A 14,268-nucleotide genomic window follows, 5' to 3' on the forward strand; every position below is an offset into this window, starting at 1 on the left:
AACCCAGGGCTCTTCTTTCTGCTCACGCTTCATTGCCCAAAGCAACTGCCACGGCCATGAGTAACTTCAAGGGGTGGGGAGATGCAATTCTACCACGCAGCAAGACTCAGAGAAGCAGAAATCTTAGTGAACCGCAGTTCTGATATAAATTGTCAGACACTGGCCTGTAAATATGCTGAAGTACAGTATTTATTTTCAGTCTTAACGCAATACTATGTACACAAATCCTGTACATAATGGTGTGCAAAAATCGTATGCTATACACACAAATCAAGTAGAAAAATAGGTACTTTTAAGCACAGGGGCAAAAACAAACTGATTTTTAAGGGGGCAAGACATGTATCATTAAACCAAATACTGAGCTTGGAATGCAAGCTGCTAGAAGGAAGAATGTATGACAGAATATATCTCCTGAAATAATTGTTACCTTCAAGAAATGAGCATAAGGCAGGCCAGCCTAACAGGACTCTGTTCAGTAGGGTTCCCTATCACCATGAGGCAATAACTAAAGATAACAGAATCTACATGACAAGAGAAGACAACAGGTGGGGAAAAAAACAGAAAGAAAAGGTAGCATATGACAAATTCCTGGACAGATTAATGCAAAAAAACTACTTTCCACTTCAAGCTACCCAAGTCAGAAAAGTAAATCATAAAGTCAGGCAAGTAAGGAAGTAACAACTTTCTGGCCTTTTAGGTCAACTTTTAAAAATAGCACAATGGCACCAACTTACTGCAGAAGTCCTTTTAAACTCAGAATCAATACCTCTTTTTTTTTTTTTAAGATTTTATTTATTTATTTGAGAGAGAGAGAGAGAGCCAGCGAGAGAGGGAACACAAGCAGGGGGAGTGGGAGAGGAAGAAGCAGGCTCCCAGCAGAGGAGCCTAATGTGGGGCTCACCCCAGGACTCCGGGATCAGGCCCTGAGCTGAAGGCAGACACTTAACCACTGTGCCACCCAGGCGCCCCCAGAATCAATACCTCTGATGAAATCTGAATGCTGTAAATTCTCATTCCCATTTAAGCACATATAAAAAAACATGCTTAACATTAAAACCAAAACAAAACAAAATGATTGATTTTTAATGATTCAAAAACCACAGCTACTTACCTCAGAATTTGATATTGATTCTTTCACTCGGGGAGACTAAAAGAAATACAAAAAAAGGATTATTAACTCAAAACTTAGAGTCAGTTCCAAACTGCACAGAATGTTGAAATGCAAGTAAACTCCATTTCATTGTGATCCATAAGTTAAGTCACTGGTAACTCTAGCAAAAGTTTTCTGGAAAAAGAAAATATCATGATACTATTGCATTCCTTCCTCTAGGTAGCCTTTAAAACATCAATGCCCTATGGTATTTCAAGAGTTCACAACTTGAGGTTTATAAGCAAACATAATGGGACTGAGTTCTAAGGCAGTAGGAGGTCACATTCTTCAAAGTACAATTCTTTCTACTAACCATGAACATATTATTTTTTTATTTAAATTCAATTAGCCAACATATAGTACATCATTAGTTTCAGATGTAGAGTTCAATAATTCATCAGTTGCGTATAACACCCAGTGTAATCATGAACAAATGTAAGCCTTCAAGCTAATTACCCAACGTATCTTCAAAGCAGAGTAATTCAGGTTATGCACTTCAATGGAGAAAACTCTTGAGCCAAAATTGAAAAACCAGTTGTAATCTGTCATATGAACATCTAAGCTAAATTTATTTTAGTAAATTGTAACAGCAGTGATTCTGGATACAAGCAACTGGAGAATACAAAAAAAACCCCTTTACCCTATCTCTAAACAAGTATCAGTTTATGGTCAATTCTACCAAGCATAAATTTAGACTACTTAAAAAGTCAGCTTAGGTTTCCGTGAATTTTCATCACCACTTTATTAAGGAGAATCAAGGTTCAGGTGATAGCTAATATATCACAGCAAGTATATGGCCAAAACAAAACCTTTTTTTTTTTTTTTCAAACTTAGTATTTGGAAAAAATTTCACACTTACAGAAAAGTTATTAGAATAAGAATAGTACAAAGAACAGAAGTATACCAGATTCACCCATCATTAACCTTTTCTCCTTATCTGCTTTCCTATTTAGATGTTCACTTTCTCTCTTTTTAAATATATATATTTAACCAATCAAATTTGAGAATAAGTTGCATATATCCTAGCTGTTTACCACTGAACAGTCACTGTGTATTTCTTAATAGGGATATTCTCTCATAGAACTTCACACTACTGAAGTTACCAACTTCGGTAAATTTCATAATAATGTAAAAGACATTTTCTAAGTTCTCCAGGACGCAGTAATTATTTTTCTCCTTGCAACTAATAGGCAATCTGTGGAGGGACACTTCAAGACCCTGTAAATAACCTGGTCATCAAAAATTTCCCCTATACTTAGCAACCACTGATGATCTTTGACCTAGTCTTTACGACTGCTTTACCATGGTTATAAAATGATTTTCCCCTCCAATACTCCTCCACATTTACTAGTTAGCATTGGCAATTACTGTAATGAAGAACTAGCCACCCCCACTTATTTATCCACCTATTCATTATTGGCATGGACTCACGGATTCCTATTTTTAAAATGGTTAGCAATTTATTATTGCACTTAATGATTTTGATAGTCAAATTCTCTCTAATTTGGTCAGTGGGAGCTCATTCAACCTGGCCCTTGTGTTATCAAATTATGACCTTTCCTTTTAATAAAAAACTCTTCTTTTTGACAAAAGAAGATATTCCAGATTCATCCTGTATTTTTCCCATGTAATCCCCAGAATCAGCTATTTCTCCAAGAAGCCCTCATTCTTTTGGTAAAGAATGACATTAAAGACCAAGATCTGGGTATAAATTGTGCTCACTGTTATTGTCTTCCTGACTCTTTGCCTACTGGTAATCTTTGAGTGGATGCCAAATACTATGAATTTTACCTTGTTGCAAGCTGATAATTTTGTACTGCTATAAATCTTCTCGAGCTTTGTTACTTGGAAATGGTTTAATCCTTCTGGATCTTGCTTTATGAGTTGTTAGTTGGATCTGCAGCAGTGTTCAGTCTAGGGCCATATGCTCCCCACTACTTAGACAAGACCTTTCTAAGAACTCTACCCAAAGCCTTGTGAATTACAGGCTTCTCCACTCTGGCTGGTGGGAAGAGGCACTGTTCCTGGCTCTCTGTGAATGCTGGGTGCTGTTATCCAGTCTCAGGTGGTTTTCTCACGTGTATTTCTTGAAGAGTGTTCTGCTGAACACTCAAAAAGGAAGCTCTGTAGACTTCCAAGCTTCTCTCTCTGCACAGCTCTCTCCTCCCTGGTACTCTACCTTATCGATTTCATCTGCCTTGGTCTCCCTGGACTCTTAGCCCTATTTCCTTAACTCAAGAAAACACTCTTCAAGCTATAATGAAGGGAATAATCAATCAAACAAAACTGCTCCAGAACTGACGTAAGTGTTAGAATGAGCAGAGAAGGACATTAAAATGGTTATTATAACTATACTAGAGTTATTACATCTCACATTATCTTCAAAAAGCAGAGACATGAAGGTGTAAAAATGAACACAAAATCAAACTTCTAAAATATTTAATGTCTGTGATATAAAATAGATTGAATGGGATTAGCAGCAATTAGGCACTGCAGAACTGAAAGCCAGAAATAAAAACTGTGAAAAATGAGACTGAGTAAAAAGGGAATTTTTTAAAAATGAAAAGAAAATCAGTGAGCTGGCAATTTTAAGCAGCCTCATATACATGTTACTGGAGTCTCCAAGGGGCATGAAGGGCAGAAAAAACTATTTGAAAATATAATAGCTGAAAATTTTCCCAACTTGATAGAAACCTATCAACCCTGACAGATACAAGCTCAGTAAACCCCAAACACAACATGAAAACAAAAAAAACCCCAGGCATATCATAATTAAATTGCTCAATACCATTCAAAAAGAAAAAAAAAATCTTAAAAGTAGCCAGAGTAAAAAGACAAAAACTTATAAAAGAACAAGACAAGGATACCACAGATTTCTCAACAGAAACAATAAAAACAAGAATACAGTGAAACAACATCTTTAAAATAATGAAAGAAAAAGCCTATCAGTCTAAAAGTCCATACCTAGCAAACATATCTTTTCAAAACAAAAGTGAAATATAGACATTTTCAGACAAAAAAACCTCAAAGAAATCATCACCAGCAGATCCATACCACAAGAAATGTTAAGGAAAGTTCTTCAGGAGAAAGAAAATGATATAAAGATGGAAATTTGGATGTACACAAGAGACTTTATTGTGAACATGTGCTGAGTCTCGTTAAAGTTTTTTCAGAAAATGTGAAAGTAAGAATATGATTTGTCTTCTCGTTAGGCCTATTAGATTTTGTCAAAGTTTTTTCATCTATCTTTAGGCCTATTAATATTGTAAGATTTCCTAATATTGAACCATCCTTGCAGACCACCCCACTGGATCATGGTGTGTATTTTCAAGGTAATTCAATTTAGTTTTAAAAGACTTTTCTTTTACAAAAGAATTCATGTCCTCAGAAATGGTTATAAGATAACATGAGAAATACAGAAAGTTATTTATTCAGATAACAAAGTATATAATTTTCTATGCTATTTATATACCAGTGTATTAGGTTATAAAAAAGCTACTGTAAGTATTTCAGAACTACAAAATTTTAAATAAATTTCTCTTGCAGATAGCTAGGGGGTAATAATCAGACACTGAAACACTGTAATTTATCTTCCCAAATATAATTTGTTAGTCAGAGGAAAAATTCCTATGAAAATCTCTTTCACAGGAAGCTAGAACTACAAGATTCATGTGCCTCTGGCTTCCTCTGATCACTTTAATGTAACATTATAAAACAATACCAATTTAAGGAGGAATCATATGAAAAAATAAGGAGAAAAGAAACCAGTCTCACATTTTAATAAACTCACAATTGTACATAAACAAATGTTTATATTTGTTATTTTCTGAAGAACTTTCCAAGGTTAGAATGTAAAAAATTTTTGCCAATTTTCATTGGCAAGGTCTTTACAAACTTTGCTCTGTGAAAAGACTAGACTCAAAGACTTCCTTTTACAAGATCAACAAATAGTGTTTATCAGAAGTCGTAAGTGCTATGGCAGAGCAGATCTTACAAGCGGCAGAGATACACCACCTACCCACCACTATTACCACAAAAAAGTTTTAGGCAGTGAAGGCTTAATGAATCTCAAACATTAATATGTCCCATACACATTTCTACTCCTGGGAATGAGTCCAAACAATCAACTTGAGGCATTAACTTTAGGAAAGAGTGATGGGAAAACAAAACAAAACAATACAAGACCTTTGTCTTTACTGCTTCTAGTAAACACACACACACACAAATACACGCCACCTAGGATATAGCAACTAAAGAAAGGCATACTGTTCCTCTTCAGGTAGAAAGTTAGCAGACTTCAGGGACAAAGTTTTGATAGGTTTTTTAGGTCAGTGATCTCTTCTTCTGCAATGTCTAATCAGTCATCAATCCTATCCAGTGTATTCTCATCTCAGACACAGTTTACACCTCTAGATTTTGGCCATTTTTATATACCCTAAATATCATATTCAAACAGATGTGTCAGTCCACTTTTCCATGTAGGATTAAATGGGCTCCTACTGTTAATAACTTGTTCAAGGAAATTCTGTCACTAACAGTTACTTGTATTTTTTATATTTTAGGCGGTTAAGCCAGACAGAACCAGAGTATATAGTATTATCTCAGAGGCTTCGGACAAAAATATAGAGCTCTATCTTAAGCATAGAGTTTAACAAGACTTACCCTGAGTTGTGAAATTGCTGCTTTCCCTTCCTCACTTTCTTCATCAAATTCATCATCACTCCACTCCCAGCCGCCATCTTCTGTTTTATGGAGGCGGCCACTGGAACCTGGTACTCTCCGAACCTGCACATTGGGAAGAGAGACAAGGATTATGATAGTGTTTGGTATTTACTATATATACTATACATATCTTGCACTCCTCATTTGCTCTCTGTACTCTATTACCTGTCTTTACTCCAACCACTGACTTTCCCTATACCTCTACACTTGTGGGCCCAAACACCATCCAAATCCTTCTTATGCGAAGTCACAGACTAAATCTTATAAATAGTTTCATGTTCTGAGAGGTCTAAAAAAATTTTTTTTCAGGGGCATCTGGGTGGCACAGTCGTTAAGCGTCTGCCTTCGGCTCAGGGCATGATCCCGGCGTTCTGGGATCGAGCCCCACATCAGGCTCCTCCACTGGGAGCCTGCTTCTTCCTCTCCCACTCCCCCTGCTTGTGTTCCCTCTCTCACTGGCTGTCTCTCTCTGTCAAATAAATAAATAAAATCTTTAAAAAAAAAATTTTTTTTTCAGCCTCAAAATAAACCCAAGATAGAGAAGATTCTTTTTTTTTTAATTTTAAAAGTCATAATTATACCTGCAGTTTCAAGAATACTGTATATGTGCAAGTTTTGTTAAGAAAAACAGCAACCCTCTAACTTTTATCCTCTTACAGGGAATCACTTTCAACTCATTCTAGCATATCCTTTTTAAATTTATATTCCTCTAAGTAATGTGTTATTATTATCCCTTGATTTTTTGGTTGTAGGAATTATCTACTGGACCTCCCACTATGAAAGATGAGAATTTAACCCTGTTATCAACCCCCATAACTCTTTTCTCAAGATACAGTGAAATTTTGGTTAAATCAGCATTTCCACCACATGATTATATTGAGACAGTTAAGCCTTACTGTATATTACAATTACTTTTCTCTCCTGTGTAACTTTTTTATTTCCTTGGAATAATAACATTTGCTTATTTCTATGTACTTGTCATATTTACCCCCAAATTGTCTCTCAGCTATGTTCATACACATCAGGTACTCCTCAGGGTCACCTTCTAGAGGAAGACCCTCACCGAGCCTCCTCATCTGCTCTACCCTAGACTGGTTTCACACCAAGTCTGGACTTCAGATCTCCCTCTATCACCTGTCATATGACTTCCTCTTTCTCAGTTTAAGCACTTCCTCCATTATTAGCATGCCACGCTAATTAAAGCCATGCATTTCTCAACTTTCTTGATTCCATCCCCACACTTATTAGTTGGCCTGGTTAAAGAAAAAAAAAAAAAGTTCAGCTTAGTAGAAATCATTTTCTTTCATAACGCTGTATACAACTGTTTTGTTGTGACCTGGCTTGCAGGGGAGCTACTAATGTCATTATGATTTCCAAACCTGTCCATCATCTTTCCCCCTTCTCTGGAAGCTACACGATCTTCTTTTTGCCTCTAGTATTCCAGCAATGTGTCTTAGTGCTGGTTTATTTCCATTCATTCTGCTCCGTACTTGGGCTCTTCCAATCTGGAAATTCATGACTATCCATTTTGGAAATTTTTCTTGAATTATTTCTTCAGTGATTTTCTTTCTTCTACTTTTCACCGTTCTGCTTTTCTGAACTCTTTATTCAAAGACTGAACCTTCTTAAATGATCCTCTAATGCTGCTATCTTTTTTCTCCTGTTATCTCTCTCTTGGCCTTTAGGAATATTCTCTGGGAAATTTTCTCAGCTTTACCATACAACTTGTGTATTAACTATTTTCATTTCTTCTATAATGTTTTCCATTTCCAAGAGCGTTTTGTCCATGGTGGTGTCAGTGTCGAAATGCTCCTTTTATGTAACAGCTTTAATAAGATATATTCATGTATCATATAATTAACCCATTTAAGGTACACAATTCAATTCTTTTTAGTATATTCCAAGTTGTGAAACTATCTCCATAATTAAATCTAGATCACTTTCATCACTCCTCCACATGGCAAAAAAACCACTCCAGACCCATTAGTAGTCACTGCCCATTTCTGTATAATCCCAGTCCTGGGTAACCTCGAATCTACTTTCTGTCTCTACACATTTGCCTATTCTGGACATTTCACATAAAAAGAATCATATAATATGTGGCCTTTTGTAACCAGCTTCCACAATTAAGCATAATGTTTTAAAGGTTCATCCACGTTATGACATATATCAGTACTTCATTCCTTTTTATTGCTGAATAATATTCTATCTTATGGACACATGACATTTTATATATCCATTCATCCATAGATGGATAATCAGGCTGTTTCCACTTTTTAGTTATTATGAATAATGCTGCTGGGAACATCCATGTACGTACCTTTGTGTGTACATGTGTTCAATTCTCCCAAGTATGCATAGGAGTGGAATTGCTGCGTCGGATGGCAGCTTTGTTTATTAGTCTTTTTAGAAACTGCCAGACTACCTTCTAAAGTGACTGTACCATTTCACATTTTCATCATTAGCGTGTGAAGGTTCCAAGTCCCTTACATCTTTATCACACTTGCTACTGTCTGTCTTTTTTATTATAGTCATCCTAATGGGTCTTCATTGTTTTCTGTGTAGTGTGAAGAAAGGGCCAAACTTCACAACTCACTCTGGTAGCTAAAAACAGTGATATAACAGAGTCTAGAATTAATTAATCAATTGTGTAACATACCTTTTCATTCTAGTAGATAGCACACCTAGACATACTATAGACTAATAATATTTACTGAATGAATATATCAAAGAATGCTAAAGAAAGGGTTGGGGAAAAATGAGTAATACGACCATTAACAAAGCATTACTTAACATATACTTTCAAAATGCAGAAGTAAATTTAACCAATTTCCTAGGAAACCGGAGTTAAATCTTCATTTACCTTCTTAGCTCTTTCAGAAATAGTTGGTGCTCTCTGCAGTATTTTTTCTTGAAGAAATTCTTTATTCTGGAGAGGAAAAATAAGTTTTCTTCTTACAAGTTTTTATTGAACCAAAGAAACACACAGAAATAGTCACTACAATTAAAATGTGATATAGTAACTGTTTTATAAAGAAGTTTGAGGAAAGCTTCCATTCTTTTTTTTTTAAATTCTGAAGCTCCTTTAGTACATTACTACCACACTTTCACAAACTGAGACAGAGCTTTGGTGTTCTGTATGAACCACTATCTATGAGAAGTTTGCTTTACCATACGTCTTTTGGGATCATGGTCCCAAATTTCCAACTACAGTAACATCCCACTTATCTGTTCTCTTTGGGAAATGAGATGTTTACTAACTCAGTAGTGAACCCTGAAATGAGAGTTGAGTATTTTTCACAGATTATACTACTAATGGCAAAATTTAATATTCATTGTTCCTGTTATAAATTTAAACTTATGTTTAAATTAATTTATATGAAAAATACACTTACTAATTCTAAAGCATGTGTCTTAATTACAAAAGGTTGTACAGATAATGCCCCCAGCAATTATTTGATCTACCACCACTTTTCCAAACATTATCATATTAAGCAAAAGCAACTTCTGAGCAGTAAATCTAATTTAGGTAACTGAGGAGGATCACATGAACACACAAAATCAAAATTAAGTTTCCTACCTTTGCTTTTTGGAAAAATTTGTGCCTTAACAGTTCTGCTGCTGTTGGTCTAAAACCAGAAAAGAACGTTTTAACAGTTAATTCAAGTGTAATTGTGGGTTTCCATCTTCAAAAATGAGAAAAGGATTTCTTGAGCAGCAAGATAAAATCTCAGTGTTCTCCACTTTCCTTAACGGGCTAAAAAGCAAAAAGCAGGATAAACTAACTCGGTATAAGACACTGAGTAGAGAAGAAAACTCAAACAGAAATGTTCTGATAATTATCATAGGTCCTCCGCAATATTCATTAGTGAAATGTTTTTTCTGGAATCATGACTCCTTAGTGGCTTCCAAAATATTTGCTATTATTTTCCCAAGAATATCATTTCCCAAGAAGAGTAGACAATATCTACTTTAACAAGGCATAAAAATACATTTAACCTCACAAAGAGGAAATGAACCAAATCAAGTCCTGTGCCTCTTGACATATGCCTGCCTGCCAGCCTTCAACTTAGGAAACTACATATTCTTAAAAATAGGTCTAACAATTTTCTTTTAAAAACTGAAGATTCTAAAAGTAATGTATATATTCCCCAAATTGAATCTACACTCAGTTCTTAACTCAGCTGGACAGTCTTTCTTTGTTTGAATAAAGGTATTATCATTGTCAATTTTACAAACTTTTAAATAGTATGACTGGGAAGAAAGAATAAACATACTACACTTTAAGAGACTGGACCTGATTATATCACACACCTACCAGGTAACCCTAAGCAAATCTCTTCTCTAAGGTTCTGTATTACCTGCTCAAGCCCCCGAAGGCAGTGGTTCTTAAACATTACTGTGCATTATAATAGCTGGGACTTTCAAAACAAACCCCAATGCCCAGGCTGTACCCCATACCAATTAAAGCAGAATCTGGGGGGGGGAGGGGGAGAAACGCATCGGTAGTTTTTTGTTTTTGTTTTTTTAAATAATATTTATTATATTATGTTAGTCACCATACAGTACATCCCTGGTTTTTGATGTAAAGTTCCATGATTCATTAGTTGCGTATAACACCCAGTGCACCATGCAATACATGCCCTCCCCACCACCCAACACCAGCCTATCCCATTCCCCCACCCCCCTCCCCTCTGAAGCCCTCAGTTTGTTTCCCAGAGTCCATAGTCTCTCATGGTTCATTTCCCCTTCTGTTTATTGGCAGTTTTTAAAACTCCCCGGGAGATTCTAACGTGCACTCACACTTAAGAACTAGGGCCTCGGAGGATTACTGTACAGATTAAGAGAAGAGATGTAAAAGTGCTATGCAAACTGAAAGTAGACATTATCCTTCCTATTTTTTCATCCAGTCAAGATTTCAGTATGTTCAACAGTTTGCACAACATTGTTTCTTATGATTCATCCTTTTCTTTGGGTTCACGTTCTTCTTCCTAGAGTACAATTTCTAGTTCTTTAAGTGATAAAAATGATTGGAAACTCAATTTCTGCCTGAAAAAATCTTAATTTCATGCTTATTCTTGGGTAATAGTTTCACTAGATGGGGAATTCTGTGTTAACAGCTATTTTCTCTCAGCATTGTCCCAGTATATTCTGGCCTCAACTGTTGTTATTATTAGGAAAGTGGCTGTCAGGGGCGCCTGGGTGGCGCAGTAGTTAAGCGTCTGCCTTCGGCTCAGGGCATGATCCCGGCGTTCTGGGATCAAGCCCCACATCAGGCTTCTCCGCTAGGAGCCTGCTTCTTCCTCTCCCACTCCCCCTGCTTGTGTTCCCTCTCTCGCTGGCTGTCTCTGTCAAAATAAGTAAATAAAATCTTAAAAAAAAAAAAAAAAAAGGAAAGTGGCTGTCAGTCTACCTACTATTCCTCAGTAGGTAATTTGCCCCCTTAGCTTGCATTTAACAGATTCTCTTTGCCTTTGAATACAGCAGTTTCATCACTTGTGTACAAATGGGGAAAGGGGAATACTGCTTGGAATTAGGGGCGATGGTTCTTTAATCTGAGGATATAGGCATTTCATCAATTCTAGAAAATTCTCAGCCATTATTTCTTTGAATATTGCTTCTCCCATTCTCTCTAGTCTCTCCTGGAAAGTCTACATAAACATATCCATGTATATGTGTATGTACATGTGCGTGCGCACACACACTGAACCTTCCCATTCAATCCCCCGAATAGTCATCTTTCTTTTATATTTCCATTTTTAAAAAATCTTTCTGGGGCTCCTGGGTGGCACAGTTGTTAAGCGTCTGCTTTCGGCTTAGGGCGTGATCCCAGTGTTCTGGGTTCGAGCCCCACATCAGGCTCCTCGGCTGGGAGCCTGCTTCTTCCTTTCCTGCTCCCCCTGCTTGTGTTCCCTCTCTCACTGGCTGTCTCTCTCTCTGTAAAATAAATAAATAAAATCTTTAAAAAAAAAAAATCTTTCTATGCTGCATTCTGAGCAACTTCCTCAGTATACTGTATGTAGTGTGATCAAGTAAGAGCAAAAACTCCATAGTCAAATTGTATGGGTTGGAATTCTAGCTCCAACATGTATTAACTGTGTGACTTTGGGCAATGTTACTTAACCACTCTGAGTCAGTTTCTTCATTTGTAAAAGAGAAAATAACAGCACCACCCTCATACGATCACTGTAAAAATTAAATGAGATGATATGTACGCTGTGTTTACAAAAGTACCCAGTAACTTGATGAGCAGTCAATAAATATCTTTTTTTTTTTTAAGATTTTATTTATTTATTCGACAGAGACAGAGACAGCCAGCGAGAGAGGGAACACAAGCAGGGGGAGTAGAAGAGGAAGAAGCAGGCTCATAGAGGAGCCTGATGTGGGGCTCGATCCCATAACGCCGGGATCACGCCCTGAGCCGAAGGCAGACGCTTAACCGCTGTGCCACCCAGGCGCCCCAATAAATAATTATCTCTTTTTTATTTTATTGGCTGTTTTGTTTAACCACTCCACTGAAGTTTTGTTTCTTTTTTAACTTAGAAGTGTTCTAAACAAGGTATAATTTTGGTTTAGGAACTGGAAATAAGATATTCTACAGCTCCTTTTTCTTTTGAAATAATTTTAGGCTTACAGAAGAGATGCAAAGATAGTACAGAGTTCCTACATGCCTGTCACCAGTTCCCCCCAATGTTAACATTTTGCATAACTGTGACATAATTATCAAGAAATAACTAAAAATATTAACATTGCTACAGACTTTAAAATATTAATAGTGGTACATTATATTATAGACTTTATTCAGGTTTCCCCAGTTTTTGCACTAACATCCTTTCTCTGCTCCAGGATCTAACCCAGGACACCATGTTGCTTTTAGTCTTCATGTCTCCTTAATCTCCAATCTGTGCCACTTTCTCAGTCATCCCTTTCCTCACTCCCGCAGAGTGCTGGTCAGGGAGTTAATAGCATATTCCTCAAACTGGCTTTGTCTTATGTTTTCTCATTACAGACTAAAGTGAAAGATTTGGGGAAGGAATACCTCAGAAGTGATATGCCCTTTGCCTTGTATCATATCCGGGAGTATGTAATAATCCGTATGTCTTATTACTGCTAATGTTAACCTGGATCACTTGTGAAGGAGGTGTCCACCAGGTTTCTCCACTCTAAAGCTGCTATTTTTCCTTTTTCATATTCTATTTATCAGAAGCAAGACACTAAGTCTAGCCTATACTCAAGGGAAAGCTGAGTTACTGTATTTTTCATTTCTAGCAGCTCCATTTGTTTGTTTTCTTGGTCAAAATGGTGACCAAGATCTTATGGTTTTAATTTCCTCCATTAGCATTTTAATTATTTTAAATATACTTATTTTATAGTTTTTTGAGGCATCTTTGCATTATCCAAAGTTCTCAGAGCACTAATCCTTCTGCTTCCTGTATCTGCTGACTCCAGTCTGCCGTGTAGTATTTTACTGTGTGTTTTATAATTTCAGCTTCTGATCTCTTCAGTGGGGCATTATTTGCAGGAATCTCACAGATCTGGAGTTTGGAACAATTTGAATGATACAGTTTTCTAATTGCTTCTGCCAGAAATAAAACTGGCTTGGCAATATTTTTTTATTCTCTAATCTTGTGGGTTCCTGGATAATATGGGTCATATAAATTCAGACTGTCAACTTACAGAATGTCCAGGTCAGGGGAATGGATTATTCAGGAGAAATTTTGTTTTGTCTTTGTGATGATGAACCATATTTTGTTTTCTGGTCTGTCCTTTTACTCAGAAGGCAGACTTGTAAAGGTCCTAGCCATAAGCAGGGATCTCAGTTCAGAATGCCCAGTGGCTGGACCCAGTATCTCATTTCCAGTCCCCATGTGGAAATCAGAAATCTAACTAAGTATGTCATTGAAATGAACAGTGTCTCACTGAGGGTAGCCACAGGATTAGTTCGTGATATTTCTTCTCTAATTTAGGTCATCCTCATTATTTCTAGCACCTGAGCATCTCCCTTTATTGCAAGCTTATCCCTGGATTTGGATTTTTAAGTTTGATAAATTCACTCAGCATTTCTGGGTATTTGTAACAAAAAAAATGTTATTTTAGTCAATTAAGCAGAAGCAAAAGTATTCCTTATCTTTTATACCAATTTATTCAGAAACAGAAAAAAAGTTCTAATAGCACAGGTTTGAACTTTGCTACCTGTTTTTCTTACACTTTCCAATATTTCCAACAGTAAATTCCACGAAATATACTAAAGAAATGACTAAGGATATCAATTAAAATCTTTTACTTTTGTTGATTGTTAGAGAAATCAAAATTTAAAAACTCTTAGTGCTAAAAAACTGAGTGGAATATATATGTGAAACAGAAAAATGAGATACAGTGGAAACAGAGCCCTAGGT

General features: G+C 36.4%; 1 protein-coding gene across 1 annotated transcript in view; it reads right to left on the minus strand.

Moving 5' to 3' along the window:
- OXSR1 (oxidative stress responsive kinase 1) overlaps window positions 1-14,268 on the minus strand; it is a 90,953-nt gene that overhangs the window by 13,137 nt on the left and 63,548 nt on the right. Inside the window, exons 9-12 of the mRNA XM_034662234.1 lie at window positions 9,453-9,501; window positions 8,736-8,801; window positions 5,813-5,935; window positions 1,112-1,147 (exon numbers count right to left, since the gene is read on the minus strand). Of these exons, the coding sequence (XP_034518125.1) occupies window positions 1,112-1,147; window positions 5,813-5,935; window positions 8,736-8,801; window positions 9,453-9,501 (274 nt within the window). The remainder of the gene's footprint in view (window positions 1-1,111; window positions 1,148-5,812; window positions 5,936-8,735; window positions 8,802-9,452; window positions 9,502-14,268) is intronic.

This window comes from Ailuropoda melanoleuca, chromosome 6 (genome assembly GCF_002007445.2).
Source record: "Ailuropoda melanoleuca isolate Jingjing chromosome 6, ASM200744v2, whole genome shotgun sequence".
In the NCBI taxonomy this organism is placed as follows: Eukaryota; Metazoa; Chordata; class Mammalia; order Carnivora; family Ursidae; genus Ailuropoda; species Ailuropoda melanoleuca.